This window comes from Macrobrachium rosenbergii, chromosome 7 (assembly GCF_040412425.1).
Source record: "Macrobrachium rosenbergii isolate ZJJX-2024 chromosome 7, ASM4041242v1, whole genome shotgun sequence".
NCBI lineage: Eukaryota > Metazoa > Arthropoda > Malacostraca > Decapoda > Palaemonidae > Macrobrachium > Macrobrachium rosenbergii.
Window position 1 is genome coordinate 8,586,899 of NC_089747.1, and position 23,099 is coordinate 8,609,997.

Genomic DNA, 23,099 nt, shown 5'->3' on the forward strand with positions numbered 1-23,099 from the left:
TATAAGCACTTCCTTTTCTTATCCATCGCCTCTCTGTACCTTTGTAATCAATTTACTAAGTACAAGACAACAACAGAAGACCCTTAAGTTTGATATTTACAAAGACCCAATGGCGGAGCTCTAAAAAAAAAAAAAAAGTCGACAGGAAAGAGATTCTGTCACATTCTACCTTTATGTGTTAACCTTCTTCAACTGACGAAATCATAAGACCTTGTAGTATTAGAGACGCAAAGAATGGAGAGATATTGCAATGAAAATGTTAATTTCTACTCACGTAATCCTCATTTTTTTGTTTTTGAATAATTAGGCTTCCAACGTAAGAAGGAATTAGGTAGAGAGTAAATAATGCTATTCTACTGCCTCTGTTCCGCAGACATTTTATATGTATCAAATGGCATGAAACCCTCACTGACGAGCTCTGAAACAATTAAACAGAGTATTCAATAGAAAGTAAATGTGACATATCGTGTAATCATTACATGCTCCTGACATGGCATAGAAGTAAATTAGATCAAGTTGCAATGCTTCACCTTAGAACAAATTGGGGTTACTTTTTTATTTCAGGTACCTCCAAGTCACCCTTTACCAGGGTTTACAGTTATGTAAGCCTCCTTTGGTAGGGTTGCAGCTCCACTGCCTTGCAAAGAATATTAGGCTAAGGTTACGAGAGCTTCCATGGACTGAATAGGCCTAGTCAGGCAGCCACTCAGAGGATTTTCTCATGCACCTTGTTGCAAAGACTATTAGGCTAAGGTTACGAGAGCTTCCATGGACTGAATAGGCCTAGTCAGGCAGCCAGTCAGCGGATTTGCTTATGAACCTTGATGAAACCATTCGTTTAAAAACAGTTATAACAAATTATTCCCGATTTTATATATCACGCTTTTGTTAATACAGGCAGAAGTACAACAATGCTGACATGAACACCGAAGGGGGGAAGGGACACAGACACTGTTCGAAACTTGTCAATATTACATTTCACCCCGAAAGAACGAAAAATAAGACTATGAATTATTATTGTCATGATATCGAATTCCATCCTGGGGAGAAAGTTTTGCTGGTTGTCACATTAACGATGCGATGGGAAGAAATAATTATGAATAGGAGAGAGAGAGAGAGAGAGAGAGAGAGAGAGAGAGAGAGAGAGAGAGAGAGACCGGTACTGTTCACCCATTCTCGTGAGGACAAAGGGAAAGAGAAAGTAGTCCGTCAAAATCGCCATATACTATATAAAGTGGCGTCTGCGGAAAACAGGCAGTAGTCGCTCCGTGTTGTCGGAAGAATCCTTTTGTCTCCTGACGATCTTCGAACGTCGCCAACATGAAGGTATTTCATTAAGTATTTTCCTTAGATATGAATTTGTTTTTTAATCAGCTGAATTAACATTTCTTATTCAAATACTGTATGCGTTCAGTGACGGTAAAATTATGATTAAAGTGTTGTTGAAGTAGCTTCAGATATTCGATATTATTATGCAATAATTTTAGATAGAATTTTTTGTTGTTTCATATAAATAGATAAACTAAGACGAGCTTTAGAATTGCCTTTTCGAAAAATCAGTAATCTCTCTCTCTCTCTCTCTCTCTCTCTCTCTCTCTCTCTCTCTCTCTCTCTCTCTCCTGGAACAGGCGAATTTCATTAAACTCAGTACTAAATGAAACCTTTTTGTTTCAGTGTCAAATTTTGATGGTATTGATTGGCACCATTACAACGGTTCTAGCTGCCCCGCAGTTCGACTTCAACAATAATCAAGTAAGTTATTTTTAATTATTTTTTACATGCATACATACATAAACATACATACACTTACACACGCACACACACACACACACACACACACACACACACATATATATATATATATATATATATATATATATATATATATATTTATATATATGCAATTATACATATTGAATATGTTAGTGACTATACTCCCACATTTGCATACTGAAGCATATTTATTTATCTCTCTATTTATATATCTAATTGTTCATTTTTCTTGTTTTTCCTTTGTAACCCTCTCAGCCAACGCCGTACAGCTTCGCCTACGGCGTGAGCGACCCTGACACAGGCGACGAGAAGGAACACAAGGAGACAGTCTCACCGTCAGGAGTGACTGAAGGCGAATTCAGGTGGCTCCAGCCCAATGGACTCTACAGGTGAGGCAGAATTGTCATTTCAGTCTATTAAGATAAATAAAATAGGCCTATTTTTATCCTAGTAAACAGCCCAACGCAAAAACAAATAAAGTGAAAAGGTACGACAAATATCTGACTGCATTTATTAACCATAGGCCTAACAAAATAGTGTAGCAAGAATATCAGCCTAAATTTCTTCTATATTTACTGCAGTCATATTTCAAGTATGAGCTTTATTTTTTGTAGATATTTTTAGAGCATTGTCTTGTATGGTTTAAAAAACACATACTATAAGGGCCATTTATGCAGAAGTAAATATAAATTTGGCAAATATATATTCATTTGTAGATATTATATTATGAGATGGTTCCACTGTGTTTTTCTGATTTCTGTCAAAACATTTTCTCTTGTAATGTTTTAAACCAGACTACGCTGATACTGATCTATCAACAATTCTTTTCTCAGAACTACTCGGTACACTGCTGACGACGCCTTAGGGTTCCGTGCAATTGTCAGTGAAGAGCCTGGTGAGAGAGTAGGAAACTACTACACAAACTCCTTGCTGGGTGGCTCAGTCGAAGTGCCTTCCGTTTTCCCCAGCCGAGGAAATCAGCAGTCTTTCAGCGGCTTCCAGTCAGGAAATCAGCAGTCCTTCAGTGGCTTCCAATCAGGAAATCAGCCGTCCTTCAGCGGCTTCCAGTCAGGAAATCAACAGTCCTTCAACAACTTCGACGTAAGGAACCAAGTCGTTACAAGTTCTCAGAATTTCCAGAATCAGGCACCAAGCAGAGGCCCAACCTTCCAGACCTCAACAATTAGCACAACTCAGAACCAAGGCTTCACCAGCCTCCCAGTCCAGAGCTTTATCATCCCACAGAACCCTCAGCCTCAGACATTCACAACCTTCACAACCTCACAACCCTCTCAGAGCACCGGAAACATCATTGACGGTGGAATCATCGATGGTGGCTTCGTCAGTGGTGGAGTCATTGATGGTGGAATTGTTGGTACCACTTCCACCACTTTTGACTCCGGTTTCAACCAGTTCAACCCCAGCACCAGTTCTTTCAACAGTGGGTCAAGTCTGAACAGCTTTGGTTCTACCTCCAATAACTTTGGATTGAACTCCAACAGATTTGGTACCTCAAGGTTGTCCAGCAGGAACAACAACAACAGCAACCAAGGACTCGCTGTTTTACTGGCTGGTGACTCAAATCGATTCAGAGGCTAATTTTCACGGCTGATACTGTTAGCTTTGTTCAACTTATATTGTTAATTGTTTATTTGAAGAACCTGGGAACTATTTATGTGTACTTGAACGGACTACCTCGAATAAAACTGAGCTATATTGAAATTTTGCTTATCCTCCCAAAAACGCGTTGTATGTTTGCGTGTCTGTATTGTGTATGTGTGTGTATATGTGTGTGAAAGCAATGGAGAGATTTTTCTATGAATTTGTACTAATCCACGTTATTAAATAAGTGCTGATGACTTACAAGTTAGTTTTATTTTGTTCGATAAAAGAAAGGGCCCAAGAAAATGAAAAACACTCAAAAATATTCGCATGCGTAAAAATTGCATTTCAATTTACAAGAGTATTGTTTCTTGTAATGTGCTTCATATTAGTCTTTGTTTATATGATCAGTGAAACTACAGGCTTTTTAAGAATTGGCATTAATCGAAATTTGGCAAAAGACCATTATATACCGGGTAATTTTGGGTGTTGTCATGGGCAAGTAGTAATAATTTTCTCTTATTCTACTTGGCCATATAATGACTATTTATCTTTAGATCACAATTTTAGACGAATTAATATATATATATATATATATATATATATATATATATATATATATATATATATATATATATATATATATATATATATATATGTGTGTGTGTGTGTGTGTGTAAAATTTTTTGCCTTAGAACGGGTGACGCGAGAACGTGTTGGTCTTCTGGTTTTCAGTAAGCGTTTTGGGAAGAGTTTGCTAGACCTATTCCCTTATTCAAACCTGGTTACGACCAGGGTACATAACTGGCTGTTTAACAGCGGCATACTGGTTTGCTATTGGAAGGCTTCGTTCTACTGAAGGTGAAAATATAATGTAGATGGACGCAACTGGCGAGGGATTTAGAATCTAAGCGAAGTTTAACTCAAGCAGTAAGCTCGAATTCTTTTTATTAGAATAGTTCACTGGGCCCAACTGTTACATTTGGGTAAAGCAATCTTGACAATTAATTTCCTAACTAAATACAACAAGATAGGTCCTTGAAACAGTCTGTTAAATTATCACCAGCAGTTTTGAAAACTGCAGTGCAACAGTCTATAATTGTGTGAATTTACAACTTCTACATCCTTCACGTTCTTTAGAATGGCACAGTGTAAATAGATAGTAACTCTACGAAAAGACTTACCATTCCTGAGTCGTATTTTGGAAGTTGTGAGAGGTGTTTCGCACAGTTTGCTTGGCTCGAACAATGAAATTTGATTGCAGTTATTCCATGGTATTTTAGTTGCAAACTTTTGGCTCGAGACCAACTGTTTTTTTGACCACATGTAAGAATTATTTCATAACTCGAGCACAAGATGAGGATTAGTGACGCTACCCTTTGATTGTGAAAAATTTTCTTGGAGAGCAGAGGATATGGTCTCTGACTATGCATTCCTCTTGCAGCTATTAATGTAGGATAGAGTCTACTAGCAGAAATCAAAAAGATGCTATGGTTACTGACTGCTAATTCTACCTGCAGAAATCTACAAAGGATATGCTTTTAACTTTCTTGAAGTGTGCTTGCAGAAGTTACATGCCCTGAGGCTTCTGACTTTGCAAGGTCCACATACAGAAATCAAGAAGAGAAACGGTTCCAAACTCCATAAAATACGCTCCAGATATCGACGAAAGGTGTGTTTCTGGCTATGCAAAACCTGCTTGCAAAATTCTGTAGGAAGTAAGGCTTTTGATTATAAAAATTCTGCTGATCCAAATCAACATAGGACGTAGTTTCTGACTTACACAAAAAATCAGCACTCAGAAAGCAACAGAAGCTGTGGTTTATGACTAAACAAATTCTGCTTGCAAAAGTCAAAAGGGAATATAGTCTACTTGCAGAAAGCAAGAGTACATGGCATCCGACAATTCAGAAGCTACTTACACAGATCAGTAGAGAACTAATCTCCCGACTGTGCCAAGCCCACTTGCAAAAATCGCTAAGGATAATTTCCTTGCAGAAATCAAAGGGGTATGACTTTTGACTATGCACTGGACGCTTGTCGAAATCAACAGAGAACATGGCAGCTGACTATGGAAGTCTGCTTGTAGAAATCAATAGAGGATATGGCCCTTTACTATGTAAAATCCACCTGCATAGTCAGAATATAACCTCTGACTGTGCAAAACCCGCATTCATAAACCAAATGAGAAAATGACTGCTGACGACGTAAATCTCACCTCCAGAAATTAGCCAAAGGTCTAATTTCTAACTATGCGAAGTTTGCTTTCAGAATTCAGCAGAGAACATGACTTCTGAATGAATAAATTTCGTTCCCGAAATCAACAGAAATTATAGTCCGCTTGTATCAGCTTTTTGAAGAATTCAGCCCACGACTTTGCAGTCTTCTTTCAAAAAGCCACAGAGGATATAATCTGGTTTTGGAAATCAACAAGGAATGTGGCCTCTGCCTGTGTGAATTCGGCTTGAAGAAATCAACAGAAAACATAGAACTTTGCATGATTTTGTTTGAAAAATCGATTAATTCCAACGTCCACAAGTTTTCAAAGATTTCAACATTGGTCAACGGAGCCTTCGATTCATTCTAACAAAACTATTCTTTGGCTAGGAAACATACCTCGCATACACTGAGGCGAATGTGACACGCTGTTACCGTAGATATATGCCAATACCATCATGTTTGGAAAAGTGATGAAACCTAATCTAGCCTCATGAATTTTGATGAATTATGGGTAAATTTTATTAAATTGCAAAATATAATCCCGTTTCTCATTATCAACTAAAGAATTCCCTTTCGGGTAACATATATGAAAATATGTTGTTTCCGAGGTAGAGCGAATTGGATATCAAGGGACATTTGTAGCTTAATGCTTGTATACTATGACTCACACATTGATGTGATAAAAAATTCATTCATAAATATATATATATATATATATATATATATATATATATATATATATATATATATATATATATATATTGGTAAACAGCTGTAAGTGAATTATAACATTTCTAGCGCATTAAAAAGGTTAATGCTCAATGTCGAAAAAGTCATATTCAGTCTCGATTACCTCTTTGAAAACAGCTTTTGAATCTGACTTATATGTTGACGAAATCATTTAAGACTTAGAGGTGTTATTCAGTCTAGTCTGTAGTTAATAATTAAAGGCAAATGCCACGGAGGAAAGTGAAACAGCAGAGTGGTGCTAGGCCTTTCGACTTACTGTCCTTTACTTAGCAGACAGTAAAGGACAGTAAGTCGAAAGGCCTGGCACAACCCCACCGTTTCACTTTCCCTCGTGGCATATGCCTTTATTTATATATTCATCACGTTCCATATTTTCGTTATTCAGTTATACTAGTCTGTAGTTATTTGAATTAATAAACAAATTCTATGATCCTTTAATTACCCATAATTGTCATGCTACTGATAATTTACCATTTTTTTAACTGAAAGTAAATATCTCGTGTCAGACGATATATCATTATAATTCTCAAATTACTTTAATTAGTAAAAGTGAATTTACTCGTTTATAAAACCGGTTTCTTTTCCCTCCCATAAGACGTGAGGTGTCAGTCCTCCACTCTAAACTTGTAACTTGTTTCCATGATTCTTGCTGACCATAGCCCTTGTGACGCCAAATTCTGTATACTTATCAATCAATCAATGAAGTTTATTTCCCTATATTTTTGCGTTCTGTGACAACAGAACAAATGAAGTAGAACTGGCGTTCGCTGATGGTTACAGAAGTTCTTTGTGCCCTCTTCGATGCGAAGACCATAAAGGTTGCAATGCCAGTTGATACCAATCAATCAATTAATCAATCGAGTGTATCCTATCCAACACCCACCCTCCACCCCTCGGGGAGTCCTCACTGTCGTCCAAGAACCAGTCAGTTCGCGGTCATTACTGATCGCATGTCGCCTGCAGCTGGAATGGAGTAGAAAGCAGAGTCTGGAAGTGGCCATATATAAATCAGTGACTGCAGAGCTTTTGACACCAGTCCTTGTTTAGTGCTTCGACAGTCAGTCAGTCTCCTGACGATCTCCTGCGCCACCGACATGAAGGTATGTGATTTGTCTTAGGAGCTGATTTCAAATAGTTGAAATTTCCTTCTTAATTCTATGTAATTTAACAAGTGCTGGCAATCTCACAGCGTCAAATTTAGCCTGAAATTTATACAGTTTATAAGAAATAGTTTTTTATTTCAAGGTAATTTGATCGGTACATTAACCTAATGGATAAATTAAATCCATTTCATTTTTCTTCTCTCTTCTATGTAGTTTAATAAACAACGGCCACCCAGGAACTCAAAATATATTAGACAATTAGCATAACAAATAAGTAAAAGCTATTGAGAGAGGAATAAACATTTTATTTGAAAGAACACAAAGTTCTAGATATCGCTGTAATGCAGTTGCATAATATATTCATATAAATTCCGATATCAACATAAACAAACGCAGTTACACGTACCTATCTCCCATACAGTACTTCATAGGTCTGATGAATCCTTGCCAACTATAGGAAGTGTATAATTACTTCATTTTTCCCCAGGTTCCAACGCTGATGGTACTGGTTGGCATCCTAGCCACCGTAACAGCAGCCCCGCAGTTTGATTTCAGCAATAACCAGGTAAGTTCAAAGAAAGTTCAGCTTTGATGGTATTGCCTGATCTGTGAATAATTCTATTAATCCTTTTTCTTGCCAGTAACCAAGTCAGTTTACAATGTCAGTAAAGATTTTGAAGATAATTTAGCAAAAATAAAAGCAACTCTGCACAACACAGACGTACTTGAGCTGTCTAATTTAGCAGATTACAGATGAGCTTGGCAGTGAATGTTGGACATGTATCCATATAATAATTTTCTTTTTATTGCCTTTTTCTTTTCTATCAGCCAACGCCTTACAGCTTCGCCTACGGCGTGAGCAGCCCTGACACAGGCGACGAGAAGGAACACAAGGAGACAGTCTCACCGTCAGGAGTGACCGAGGGAGAATTCAGGTGGCTCCAACCCAATGGACTCTACAGGTATTATATAAATTTGACTTTTGTACAAGAAGACTTCTAGACTCATCAAAAGAGGCTGTTGCGAGAAGAGCAGATATTTCTGTAGGCACGTAGGGGATTTATTCATTACATAATCTTAAAATGAAAGTGTTCTAAGGCCAACTAATGGCTTTAAAGTATGTGTTTATTACATACGTTTTATAAGAATTAATTTCTGCTGCTCTTTGCTTCAGACCTTTTGTCTTTTTACTGGTGACTTCATACTGAATCATATTCCTTTAATTAAGTTTCTAACTATGATTGCATCTAAGATTTAGAGCTTTTAAATCATTTTGACCATCGAGTTATTTCCAACCTCGAAATAGAGCCTGAAATATGAATAATTGTTTACCAACGCATCTATGAACAGTGACATTAGTTCTACTCAAAGTTTAATGACTTATCTAACTTCATTGATGAAAATTATTATTTTCCACAGAATAACTCGGTACTCTGCTGATGATGTCTCAGGATATCGTGCAGTTGTCAGTGAGGAACCTGCAGAGAGAGTAGGAAACTACTACACAAACTCCTTGCTGGGCGGCTCAGTTGAAGTGCCTTCCATTTTCCCCAGTCGAGGAAATCAGCAGTCGTTCAGTGGCTTCCAGTCAGGAAATCAGCAGTCTTTCAGTGGCTTCCAGTCAGGAAATCAGCAGTCCCTCAGTGGCTTCCAGTTAGGAAATCAGCAGTCTTTCAGTGGCTTCCAGTCTGGCAATCAGCAGTCCCTCAGTGGCTTCCAATCTGGAAATCAGCAGTCCCTCAATGACCTCCAGTCAGGAAATCAACAATCTTTCAGCGGCTTCCAGTCAGGAAATCAGCAGTCTTTCAGTGGCTTCCAGTCAGGAAATCAGCAGTCCCTCGGTGACTTCCAGTCACGAAATCAACAGTCTTTCAGTGGCTCCCAGTCTGGAAATCAGCAGTCTCTCAGTGGCTTCCAGTCAGGAAATCAGCAGTCCCTCAATGACTTCCAGTCAGGAAATCAACAGTCATTCAGCGGCTTCCAGTCAGAAAATCAGCAGTCTTTCAGTGGCTTCCAGCCTGAAAATCAACAGTCAGTCAACAGCTTCGACACAAGAAATCAAATCGTTACAAGTTCTCAGAATTTCCAGAACCAGGCACCAAGCAGAGGCCCAACCTTCCAGACCTCAACAATTAGCACAACTCAGAACCAAGGCTTTACCAGCCTCCCCATCCAGAGCTTGAGTACCCCACAGAACCCTCAGCCTCAGACATTCACAACCTTCACAACCTCACAACCCTCTCAGAGTACCGGAAACATCATTGACGGTGGAATCATCAATGGTGGCATCGTCAGTGGTGGCGTTATTGATGGTAGAATTGTTGGCACCACTTCCACCACTTTTGACTCCGGTTTCAACCAGTTCAACCCCAACACCAATTCTTTCAACAGTGGGTTAAGTCTGAACAACTTTGGTTCTTCCTCCAGTAACTTTGGAATTAACTCCAACAGATTTGGTACCTCAAGGTTCTCCAATGCCTTCAACAACCAAGGGACCTCTGTAGTACTGGCAAGTGGCCAAAATCGCTTCAACCTCTAGTACCTCATGTTGTTATGTTTATAATATATTACAAATTTAGTTGGTTGGTATTTCCAAAGCCATCTTGGGACTATTTCAAGTGCTGTGCAATGGATTACGTCGAATAAAAATTAAAACTTTACCTCTGTAACTCTATATCCTTAGCTACAACAATCTGGATGGGTACTAAAAAACTAGAGGCTACCATATTACCGGCAATTTTCAGTTTTTTACTTTTATGCACTGCATACCTAAAATCTGTCTTCTTTTACTTTAGAAACGATTGTAAACGTATTGATTCCAGTTCTGGTATGGACTTTCACAGACCTTTGGAACTTTTCTGAGGTGTCTCAAGTTTAGTTTATTATCTACTGTTAGTTTTATCTGAATCGGTCTGAATATATATTATCCACAATCGAAACGGTGAAATTTCTAAAGTGGTGACAATCCACAAGTTTTATTAAGAGTCCAATCTACTTTTCATCTTACAAATTCTAACGGAAGGAAACGAATGAGTGATATAGAGTAACTGGGGCAGTAATATAATCGAATCCTGGAGAAACTCTTTTTAGAGACCTTTTTAGTCCTTTGCAGGGTAAGGAGTCAGACGGACAGACAGACAGACAGATAAAGAGAATGCTTTAATAGGGCAATAAGGTTTACCACAGAATAAATCATAATTCAAACTTGTTTTAAGTAATCGAATGCAAGATATGCGAGTACTCTCATATTTCTTTATACTAAATTTTAGAATTTTAATTGATTTGTTTTGAATTTTAATATACCTTTTTAGTGAGTGTATTATGGAAGCATGAATATAAATGTATTTATTGTGTGAATGTGATCCGGTATGAGAGCGTGTGCCTTTGTGCAGTTTTTTTATTTCATTTTCATTCATTCATCACTACCGAGTGACCTATTTGGTCCCAGTCCCAGACCTGTCATTTCATCCAGATCCTTCGGGCCAGCCCTATGAGAGCTGATAGTCAGCTCAGTGGCCTGGGTAAACTTTTTTAATAATAATAATGCTAAGTTTAGTGTTAAATGTCGACTACTAGTTACCCCTTATTTTCACTTCCTATTGAGATACACATCGTTGGCTCAAAGAACAATTTTCAACTGAAACAAGTAAAAAATGCTCCGAAAGTTTCTTCGGCGCAATCGATTTTTCTGTTCAGCCGCTACAGCGTATAATCAAGGCCACCGAAAACATATCTATCTTTCGGTGGTCTCGGTATGAGCCACGGCCCGTGAAACTTTAACCACTGCCCGGTGGTGGCCTATCTTATATCGTTGCCAGATACACGATTATGGCTAACGTTAACTTTAAATATAATAAAAACTACTGGGGCTAGAGGGCTGCCTCAGTAGTTTTTAAGATCTGAGGGCGGACAGAAAAAGTGCGGACAGAAAATGCGGACAGGAAAAAGTGCGGACGGACAGACAAGGCCGGCACAATATTTTCCTCTTCAGAAAACTAAAAAAAACTAATTTTATAATTGATCTTTCTTCTGAAAATGAAAATTAGTTTTCATGTAAGTAAGATTCTTTTTTATGACGAATTTCTTTCTCTTTACAAAGCTCTGGAGATTTTCAAATCTATGTTTGGATAGTCTGTGACACTAGTCGCCATGATGCCGTTTCGTGTCTTTGAGTTTTCAAATTAGGTTTCTCAGTTCATCTTCAGGGATGAGGTTGCCGGTCCATCGCCCGTTTTCTTAATCACAGCAGACGTTGGTACCCATAGCCAGTTAGCTTGGTTGGGGTCGGTTGACCGGGAGCAATCCACCTATTAAGTAACCTAGGTCTACAGCAGTCAACCAGGGCTCAGTTTAGCTAGATGATAATTCCATATATATCTATATATATAAATGTGAATGTAACTAAACTTGTATGTATGTAAATTTGTGCTCTATAGAAATCCGAACCGCTTGACCGATCTAGACAAAATTTTGCACGCCTTTTTCATTGAAAGCGTTTTTAAATTGTGAATTTGTATTTTAGTTAAAGATCGACAAGAGTTTAGATATTTTTTCCTTTCTAACCTACTTTCCAGTGCTGCAATATGGTTTCGTGATAGCAGACGACTTCCTCTTTTTCATTATTTTGTGATTAGACTGATATTTACTTTGGGTACGTAACAAAATAAGAAGCAGAAGAACTCTTCATATAAAATATTAGCAAACATATTGTGACTTTCTTTTTTTTATTTTTCTGTAAAAGAAAACTATTCAGATGGCTTTTTGTCTGTCCGTCCACCCTCAGATCTGAAAAAACTGCTGAGGGTAGAGGGCTGCAAATTAGTATGTTGATCATCCACCCTCTTATCATCAAATATATCAAATTGCAGCCCTCTAGCCTCAGTAGTTTTTATTTTATTTAAGATAAAAGTCAGCCATGATCGTGCGACGGGCACCGCTATAGGTGCCAAGAACACAGGCCACCATCGGGCTGTGTCTGAAAGTTTCATGGGCCGTGGTTGAGATTTTCACACAGCACTATATGCTGTACCGAAAACTCGACTGCGCCGAAGAAACTTCGGCTCAATTTTTACTACTTTTTTCATGACTCCCATAGTCACGAAATCTTTTTTCATCAGCATTTACGGGAAAATAACACAGAAATCATTCATAAGAATCGTTCCAGGTTAATTAATTACAATATACAAATATTCGTTTTTTATTTGTCGCAATCCATGACGCTTTAGGTAAATAGTTCACAGGCAGCTTTGAAAATGCAAAAGTATGAAACTTGACAAAGAGGCTTTGACAAATAAGTGAGTGGTTAATTGGTGATGAATTACCCTCTGAACTGATTAGGGCCGTTTGCTAGAATCACTGGGATACCCTGGGTGATGCTTCCACCGGTGAATCTTGTGGTACCGAGTCTGTTCGAGTTCAAACCAAAGTTACTGGAGGAAGAACCAAAGTTATTCAGGCTTGATCCACTGTTGAAAGAATTGGCGTTGGAATTGAACTGGTTGAAACCGGAGTCAAAAGTGGTGGAAGTGGTGCCAACAATTCCACCATCAATGACTCCACCACTGACCAACCACCATCGATGATTCCACCGTCAATGATGTTCCGTTGCTCTGAGAGGGTTGTGAGGTTGTGAAGGTTGTGAATGTCTGAGGCTGAGGTTTCTGTGGGATAGTAAGCTCTGGACTGGGAGGCTGGTGAAGCCTGGGTCTGAAGTTGTGCTAATTGTTGAGTCTGGAAGGTTGGGCTCTGCTTGGTGCCTGATTCTGGAAGCTCTGAGAACTCGTCACGATTCGGTTTCCTGAGTCGAAGCTGCTGAAGGACTGTTGATTTCCTGACTGGAAGCCACTGAAGGACTGCTGATTTCCTCGGCTTGGGAAAACTGAAGGCACTTCGACTGAGCCACCCAGCAAGGAGTTTGTGTAGTAGTTTCCTACTCTCTCACCAGGTTCCTCACTGACAATTGCACGAAATCCTAAGGCATCGTCAGCAGTGTATCGAGTTATTCTGTTTAGAGCAAAGGGCAGAATTAGTCTCAGTGAAGCATTCATGATTGTTATTATTCATTGCTTTCTTAGGAAGTTAATTAGAAGGAAAAAACTTTTAGTGATTTCAATTTCATATTTATTGGCTAACTATACTGGTTGTTTCTAAGCAGATGAAACACGTAATAAAATATAAGTACACAAGCTCAATACAGGATCTTTCCAATCGAGTAGAAAGTTCCATCTTCAATCAACTTGAGACCAAGGAAAAAGATTTCATCTGAGTGATTGCTATTAGTTTTCACGATTAATTCGTCCTGTAAATAGAGAACTATTTACCAAATGATATTTGTTTGGCCCATGTAACTTTCTGTACTTTAAAAATCAACTCTAGTTGATAAACATGATAAACTCTGCCACTTTATAACCGTGCATTTATGAATAAGGTTGATTGCTGCTACTAGAAAATCTCTTTTATTGTTAAGAAAACATGTTTTTTTTCTCACCTGAAGAGTCCATTGGGCTGGAGCCACCTGAATTCGCCCTCTGTCCTCCTGACAGTGAAACTGTCTCCTTGTGTTCCTTCTCGTCGCCTGTGTTGGGGGTCACTCACGCCGTGAGGCAAGCTGTAGGGCGTTGGCTGAGCAGGTAAAGGAAAATAGCAAGAAAATTAAATAAATTCACACCTACACTCATTTATTCACACATTTACAAAGTTATAAAATAGGCATACCTTTATACAATTAGTGAATTAAGGTGCAGGCACCTGGGTTTCAAACTATTAATGAATATTTTCATCGTTAGAAACAATATTCTCCGTTATTCTGTAAGAGGCAATATACCTGATTATTGTTGAAGTCGAACTGAGGCGCAGCCAATACCGTGGTAATGGTACCAATCAACAACAACAGCGTTTGGACCTGAGGAAAAAATATTCACTAATCAGACTTGGAATATTCAGTTTAATTTGAAGATAATCAAGAATATCGAAGTATCTAGCAATTTACCTGCAGTCACCTAATATTTTCACGTATTATTCTTGTTGTGAGCTTAAACACTGCTGCGTGGATTTATATATTACTCTTCTTTCAGTATGTGATAATCATGGTACTCTATTTTGGAGACCAATCAATTGTCCATGCAAAATATTTTAGTTCTCACAATTAAAGGGAATTTCTATGGTAAACAGCCCACTATCTACGACAAAATCTGGTTGACTATCCATAAGTATTGGGAGAATAATCTGCGTATCGATTTAAATAGGTTAAAGCATAAAAACTTGCTAGAATTGATGAAATGGCCACTCAAGATTAAAAATACAGTTTGACGAATTGAGTCTAACAAAGGAAAATAAAAGAAAGCTGACCTATTACGAAATGAATACAAATGTCGATTAAAACAATTAATATAATCTTTATAAACAACAAGATCAAACGACCTATTTTTTTACCTTCATGTTGGCGACGTCAAAGCTCCTCAGGAGACGGTTTGTTTGTCTTCGCGGAATGAGTTGGACTCTGCCAGTGGCTCCCGAGGCGTCACTTTATATACATGTGTCTTCATAGGAATCCACTTTCTCTTTCCTCTCATCTCGAAACGACCTTGAAAGACGAATCCTGCAGGATGACAGGTGAGACGTCCAGGAGGGGAAGAGGATCGAGAACCAGTTGGGCCTCTTGGTCCTCAGGCGAAAATGTGCAACCACCGGCTCCACCCTACACCTACGAAGACTCGCGATGCATGAGGGAGAAGTCTCTCTCTCTCTCTCTCTCTCTCTCTCTCTCTCTCTCTCTCTCTCTCTCTCTCTCTCTCTCTTTAAGAGCTGCTAAAAAAAGGAAGAGTCCATGAGCTTAACCAGAAGCACAGATTTCTCTCTCTCTCTCTCTCTCTCTCTCTTTCTCTCTCTCTCTCTCTCTCTCTCTCTCTCTCTCATGCTTTTTTTACGGCCTGCTAAAAGGTCAAGATCCTATGCTCTTATAAGGGCACTTCAGTTAACAAGAAGCACATCTCTCTCTCTCTCTCTCTCTCTCTCTCTCTCTCTCTCTCATTTGAGGCTTGCTAAAAGACCAAGAGCCCATGCTGTCATCAGTTCTGCTTAATTAAGTGGAAGCGCAACGCTCTCTCTGTCACTGTCTCTCTCTCTCTCTGTCTGTCTCTGTCTCTCTCTCTCTTACAGGCTGTTTAAAAAAGCAAAATCCCCTTACTGATATAAGGGCAGCCTAATCTGCATATGAAGATTCTCTCTCTCTCTCTCTCTCTCTCTCTCTCTCTCTCTCTCTCTCTCTCTCTCTCTCTCTGTTTACCTACCTTGTTCCGTCGCACCCAACAATGTAATACTTTCTAATCAGGAGGAAATTTGATATCGTTGGTATAATTTACATTTTCTGATCCGATGTCATCATTAATCTCGATGCGGTATCGGTTTCCATCTTGTGTTTTCTGGGAGTGTGGAACTAGTTCTGATTCGTTTCATCATCTCAAAAAGTAACTGTATAAAACAATAATATTAATCTTTAGATCATCAGATTCTCAGACAAAAATCGGTATGTATTTGTATGTGTTGAAAACAAGGAGTCGGTAATGGCATTTAGAACTGTCAATAATGTTCAAGCAGTCGGGTCGACTTATACAGTACATGTAAATGAAATTAATAATAAGTTTTTTTACTGGAATTATTATGCATTTGGATGGGTCGACTTTCACACAGAAAATTGTTGAAATATTTCATCTAATTTTCATAGAATCTCCATATTGCAAAAAGACTCCACATTAGCAAAATTTCCCTCTGGAATCCCTTCTTGATCGCTTCATAATAACAAGATGGCACAATCCTATCACTTGTTCAAAACCGTGGCCTAGCTGTGATGAATGCCAAGAGGACGCTCTTCTCAGACGGCTTGACGTGCGGGCTGCCCTATGAGCAAGAGCCCGTGCTGGCATCAAGCCAGCTTAATTATAAACAATAGTAACTCAGACGGTACACCGTTTCCATTCGGTACTCTATTTTCGTTTTTTTTTTCTAACGGTACACAGTTTTCATGTTTATCTCTAACAATGCACTCTTTTTATTCGCTTTCAAAAGGTGCACCGTTTTCATGCTCTGCCATAACGGTACGTCGTTTTCAACCTTGAAACCCCAAAGATTCTTCACATGTTCTATAAGCATTTGCAAACGTCAGTTCTTAATGGCAGAGGCATTTTCTTTTCCTGAGAAACATTTGTGTTTCTCTTGCAGGTGTCTTCATTAGGAACTTGGAATCTTCCTTTTACTGAATATGGCTGATATTTTTCCCATCTAATTTTCCGAATAATTTATGCTCACCTGTGAGATCCATACATCAGTATTTCGTCCGTATCATATTCTGCTTTTTGCTGTTTATTGGCTCACGGTAAATAAATAAATCTGTTTTCCTTATCTTTAATACAATATTACTATCCATTTCAGGGACCGCGACCTCGAGTCATCGTTTTTCTCAAATATCTTTCAAACTAATTATTTGATCGAAATGGTACTTTGACACAGTGTACAAGACACCTCCCGTTAATTTTTGATAATGTAGTGGACTGTCAAATATTTTTAGTTAAGGCGTTTACTCTTGACTTATACGGTGTTGCCAAGCATCGTTAAACTATGCATTCGAACGTCCTTTATTCCCATCTCGTCCGTCCCTCTCCCTTCCCCTCCTCATCCCTCCCTCAACCCACTTTCCTGGCCTCCCCATCTCCGTCCCCCTTTTCCTGTCTATGGGGGATAGAAGACGTTCGATTGTGTAGAATAGTCCTGCTGACTCATCCGACTTTGCCTTTAAAAGTCAAGAGTAAACGCCTTAACTAACACGAATTGACAATGCACTATATTACTAAAAATTAGCGGAAGTGTCTTGTACACTGTGTCAGAGTACCATCTCAATCAAATAATTAGTTTGAAAGATATTTGAGAAAAACGATGACTCAGGTCCCTGAAATGGAACTAAATTAAACTTAAACATATAAGGCTGGCTGTTCCTTTTTGCCAAAAAGGAACTCCTCATATGAAGATGGGCAGACATTATTGAGACGTGATTTTTTTTTCATCACCCATATTCGTTAAAAATATTTTTATCAGCATTTAAGGGAAAATCGCACAGAAAGGGATAGACCTCTACTGAGAAATGAAACCAGGAAAAATATAATTCTACATCATACTCTCTCTCTCTCTCTCTCTCTCTCTCTCTCTCTCTCTCTCTCTCTCTCTCTCTCTCTCTCTTTCTCTCTCTCTCATGCATCTATAATAATAGTTTTTCAGGTTAATTAATTAAAATATATAAATTTTTTATTTTTATTCTTCGTAGTCCATTACACTTTAGATGAATGTTCACAGGTAGCTTTGAAAATGCAAAGTATGAAACTTGTCAAGAGGCTTTGACAAATAGGTGAGTGGATGATTGGTGATGAGTGCCCTCTGAACTGATTAGGGCCATTGGCCAGAATCACTGGGATACCTTGGGTGATGCTTCCACCGGAGAACAGCGAGGTACCGTCTGTTCGAATTCAGACCAAGTTACTGGGAAGTAGAACCGAAATATTCAGGCTTGATCCACCGTTGAAAAGAATTGGCGTTGGAATCGAACTGGTTCGAAACCGGGTCAAAGAAATGGTGGAAGTGGTGCAAGCAATTTCACCATCAATGACTCCACCACTGACAGAAAGCCATCGATGATTCCACCGTCAATGATGTTTCCATTACTCTGAGAGGGTTGTGATGTTGTGAGGTTGTGAATGTCTGAGGCTGAGGGTTCTGTGGGATGGTAAAGCTCTGGACTGGGAAGTGGTCTAGGTCCTGAGTTGTGCTGTTGAATCTGGAAGGTTGGGCCTCTGCTTGGTGCCTGATTCTGGAGAGCTCTGAGAACTCGTCACGATTCGGTTTCCTGAGTCGAAGCTGCTGAAGGATTGACTGATTCCCCAGACTGGAAGCCACTGAAAGATGCTGATTTCTCGGCAGGAAAACGGAAGGCGCTTCGACTGACCACCCACAAGGAGTTTGTGTAGTAGTTTCCTCTCTCTCCAGGTTCCTCACTGACAATTGCACGGAATCTAAGGCATCGTCAGCAGTGTATCCCGAGTTATTCTGTTTAGAGCAAAGGCAGAATTAGCCTTAGTGAAACATCCATGGTTATTATCATGCATTGCGTTCTTAGGAAGTTAACTAGAGAAAGGAACCCTTTTTTAAAAAACTTGTCTAAAATACAGGAAAACATTTTAAGTCATTTCAGCTTCATATTTGTTGGATAATTGTACTGGTGGTTTCTAAGCAGATGAAACACGTAATAAATCTAAATGCAAAAAGTTCAGTACTGGATCTTTCCAATCGAGTAGAAAGAAAAGATTTCATCTGAGTGATTGCTATTAGTTTTACGATTAGTTCATCCTGTAATGAAAATACCAAACAATTATATTTGTTTGGCCCATATAACTTTCTGTACTGTGAAAAATCAACTCCAGTTCATAAACATGATAAACTCTGCCACTTTATAACTGTGCATTTATGAATAAAGATGATTACTGCCATTAGAAAATCTCTCTTATTGTTAAGAAAATAGATTCTGTTGTCACCTGAAGGAGTCATTGGGCTGGAGCCACCTGAATTCGCCTCTGTCACTCCTGACGGTGAAACTGTCTCCTTGTGTTCCTTCTCGTCGCCTGTGTTGGGTCACTCACGCCGTAGGCAAGCTGTAGGGACGTTGGCTGGTGAGGTAAAGGGAAAATAACAAGAAAATTAAATAAATTCACATCTCTACTCATTCATTTATAAATTTACAAAGTTATAGAATAGGCATACTTTATACAGTTATTAGATTGAGTTAGGCACCTGGGTTGCAAAATGTAAATAATGGAGGTTTTCATCGTTAGAAACAATATTCTTGGATTGCATTTCTTTAAGCTATTTATGATTGTTGAAGTCGAACTGAGGCGCAGCCAATACCGTGGCAATGGTGCTAGTCAACAACAACGTTTGGACCTGAGAAAAAAGTATTCATTAGTCAGACATAGGATATTAATTTAATTTGAAGATAACCAAGAATATCGAAGTATCCACAGCAACTTATCTGCAGTCGCCTAATATTTTCGTATGTATTATACTCTTATAGTGAGCAAAAATTAATGCGTGGAGTTTATGCATTACTCTTCTTTCAGTATGTGATAATCATGGTACTCTATTTTGAAATCAATTAATTGCCCATGCAACATATGTTTATTCTCATAATTAAAGAGAATTTCTATGGCAAACAGCCACTATCTACTACAAAATCCTGGTTGACTATCCATACCTATTAGGAGAATAATCTACGTATCGATTTAAATAGGTTAAGTAAAAAAACTTGCTAGAATTTATGAAATGGCCACTCCAGATTAAAAATACAGTTTGACGTTTTCAGTCTAACAAGGAAAATAAAAGAAAGCTGACCTATTACAGGATGAATAAATGTCGATTAAAACCATTAATATAATCTTTATAAAGAACAAAGATCAAACGACCTATTTTTTACCTTCATGCTGGTGACGTCAAAGCTCCTCAGGAGACGGTTTGTTGTCTTCATGGAATGAGTTGGACTCTGGCAGTGGCTCCCCCGAGGCGTCACTTTATATATATGGTCTTCACAGGAATCCACTTTCTCTTTCCTCTCATCTCGAAACGACCCAGAAGACGAATCCTGCAGGATGACAGGTGAGACGTCCAGGAGGGAAGAGGATCAAGAACCAGTTGGGCCTCTTGGTCCTCAGGAGAAAATGTGCAACCACCGGCTCCACTACACCTACGAAGACACACGATGTTTGAGGAGAAGTCATCTCTCTCTCTCTCTCTCTCTCTCTCTCTCTCTCTCTCTCTCTCTCTCTCTCTCTCTCTCTTTTAAGAGCTGCTAAAAAAGAGGGAAAGTCATGAGAGCTTAACCAAAGCACATTTCTCTCTCTCTCTCTCTCTCTCTCTCTCCTCCATGCTTTTCTCTCTCTCTCTCATGCAGCCTGCTAAAGATCAAGATCCTATGCTCATATAAAAATCAGTTCATTTAACAAGGTGCACATCTCTCTCTCTCTCTCTCTCTCTCTCTCTCTCTTTGCGGCCTGCTAAAAGACCAAGAGCCCATGCTGTCATCAGTTCTGCTTAATTAAGCGGAGGCCTGTAAACTCTCTGTCACTGTCTCTCTCTGTCTGTCTCTCTCTTACAGGCTGTTTAAAAAAGCAAACTCCCCCTTACTGACATAAGGGCAGCCTAATCTGCCTATCAAGACTCTCTCTCTCTCTCTCTCTCTCTCTCTCTCTCTCTCTCTCTCTCTCTCTCTCTAAAAAGGAAGAGTCCAGAAGCACACATTTCTGTTCTCTCCTACCTTCTGTTTACCCACTCGTCGCACCCAACAATGTAATACTTTCTAATCAGGAGGAAATTTGATATTGTTAGTATAATTTACATTTCTGATCCGATGTCATCCATTAATCTCGATGCGGTATCGGTTTCATCTTGTGTTTTCTGGGAGTGTGGAACTGGTTCTGACTCGTTTCATCATCTCAAAAACAACAGTATAAAACAATAATATTAATCTTTGGATCATCATATTCTAAAAAAATCGGTATATATTTGTATGTATTGAAAACAAAGTAAGTCGATAATGGCATTTAGAACTATCAATAATGTTCAAGCAGTTGGTTCGACTTATACTGGACATGTAAATGAAAAATTAATAATAAGTTTTTACTGGAATTATTATGCATTTGGATGAATCGACTTTCACACAAAAATTGTTGGAATGGAAGATTTCAAAAAAAAAAAAAAAATTTTCACAGAATTTCCATCTTGAAAAAGACTCACAATAGCAAAAATTTCCCGCTCGAATCCTTCTTGATCGCTTCATAATAACAAGGCACAATCCCATCACTTTCAAAACCGTTTGCTAACTTTGTTTTTTCACTGAAAGCGTTTTACATGTTTTTATTTAACTTGAATTTTTTTCTGTCTGTCCTCAAATGTTGTGACTGAATTCTTTAAACTGTGAACTTTTGTTTTAACTAGAGATCGCAAGAGCCCTGTGGCCTTGCTAACATATTTTCCAGCATTATGGTTTATGAAACAATATTCTTTCTCTACTAATTCATTATTTTAGTGTTCAGATTCATACTTGTTTTTGGGTACTTAGCACAAATTAAGAAGAATAAGAACAAGAACAATTCTCAGAATATGACTTTATTTCTCTGGAAAGCAAAGCAAAATAATTCAAGCCCCGTACTGGGGTAGCGCCATCAGTGCACCTTACGGGGTGTACTGTAGCCATAACTGAAGGTTCTTTGCAGCGTCCCCTTCAACCTAGCTGTAACCCCTTTCATTCCTTTTCTCTACCTCCATTCACCTTACCTCTCTTCCATCTTGCTATCACAGCTCTTCTAACTCCATAATGCAACTGCGATTTGTTTACACCTTGCAGACCTACCTACTCTCAGTTTTTTTGTAAGCTGAATGACCTTATAGGTCCCAGTGCTTCCTTTTACCTAAACATATAGCTATATCAGTTCCATCCAAAAAATTCAAAGGAAAAATTTACAAAAAATTTTTGTGGAAAAATCAGATCTCTGACTTCATTCCGTATCTTATATTTGACAGATTTTTATTCTATTTTCAATACAAATGAAAGTAATAAACCTAAACTTATATTCTTCAGGTTCTTTAATGTGGTATATTCGTGATTTGTTTTACTAAACCTAACTAGTAGTGTACTATCTGTTTTCAGGGAGTCGAGTCATCGTTTTCTCAAATATCTTTCAGACTAATTATTTTGATCAGAATGGTACTTTGACACAGTGTATGAGAGCACCTCCTGCTAATTTTTGATAATATAGTGGACTGTCAAACGGTTTTAGTTAGGGCGTTTACTCTGGACTTACATGGTGTTGCCAAGCATCGCCAAACTATGCATTCGAACGTCCTTCATCCCCATCCCGTCCCTCCCTCTCCCTTCCCCTCCCCATCCCTCCCTCAACCCACTTTCCTGTCCTCCCCATCTCCGCCCTCCCTTTCCTGTCTATGGGGATAGAAGACGTTCGATTGCGTAGAATAGTCCTGCTGACTCATCCGACTTTGCCTTTGAAAGTCAAGAGTAAACGCCTTAACTAACACCATTTGACAATGCACTATATTGCCAAATATTAGCGGAAGTGTCTTGTACACTGTGTCAGAGTACCATTTCAATCAAATAATTAGTTTGAAAGATATTTGAGAAAAACGATGACTCGAGGTCCCTGAAATGGAGAGTAAATTAAACTTAAACATATAAGGCTGGCTGTTCCTTTTGCCAAAGAACTCCTCATATGAAAGATGGGCAGACATTATTGAGACGTGATTTTTTTTCATCACCCATATTCGTTAAAAATATTTTTATCAGCATTTAAGGAAAATCACACAGAAAGGATAGACCTCTACTTTAGAAATGAAACCAGGAAAATATAATTCTACATATTTTCTCTTTAAGATAAATCTTGCTCTCTCTCTCTCTCTGAGTTTCCATTCTGTTGAAAGGATTAAAATCTTTTTCTCTCTCTCTCTCTTTCTCTCTCTCTCTCTCTCTCTCTCTCTCTCTCTCTCTCTCTCTCTCTCTCTCTCTCATGCATCTATAATAATAGTTTCAGGTTAATTAATTAAAATATA

General features: G+C 38.6%; 3 protein-coding genes across 3 annotated transcripts; 2 read left to right on the plus strand and 1 right to left on the minus strand.

Moving 5' to 3' along the window:
- Nucleotides 1-1,218: 1,218 nt before the first annotated feature.
- LOC136840502 (probable GH family 25 lysozyme 3) lies at nt 1,219-3,489 on the plus strand. The gene is made up of 4 exons (XM_067107162.1): nt 1,219-1,326; nt 1,675-1,752; nt 2,029-2,162; nt 2,607-3,489. The coding sequence occupies exons 1-4, from the start codon at nt 1,321-1,323 to the stop codon at nt 3,370-3,372; spliced, it is 984 nt and encodes a 327-aa protein (XP_066963263.1). The 5' UTR covers nt 1,219-1,320; the 3' UTR covers nt 3,373-3,489.
- Nucleotides 3,490-7,319: 3,830 nt separating this feature from the next.
- Nucleotides 7,320-10,108, plus strand: LOC136840503 (secreted protein C-like). The gene is made up of 4 exons (XM_067107163.1): nt 7,320-7,445; nt 7,936-8,013; nt 8,277-8,410; nt 8,868-10,108. The coding sequence occupies exons 1-4, from the start codon at nt 7,440-7,442 to the stop codon at nt 9,985-9,987; spliced, it is 1,338 nt and encodes a 445-aa protein (XP_066963264.1). The 5' UTR covers nt 7,320-7,439; the 3' UTR covers nt 9,988-10,108.
- A 3,057-nt stretch (nt 10,109-13,165) lies between these two features.
- LOC136839950 (uncharacterized) lies at nt 13,166-14,943 on the minus strand. Its single transcript, XM_067106223.1, has 4 exons — nt 14,880-14,943; nt 14,272-14,349; nt 13,936-14,069; nt 13,166-13,451 (listed from the first exon to the last, which is right to left on the minus strand). Exons 1-4 carry the CDS (start codon nt 14,883-14,885, stop codon nt 13,166-13,168), a joined length of 504 nt encoding a protein of 167 aa, XP_066962324.1. The 5' UTR covers nt 14,886-14,943.
- Nucleotides 14,944-23,099: the final 8,156 nt, after the last annotated feature.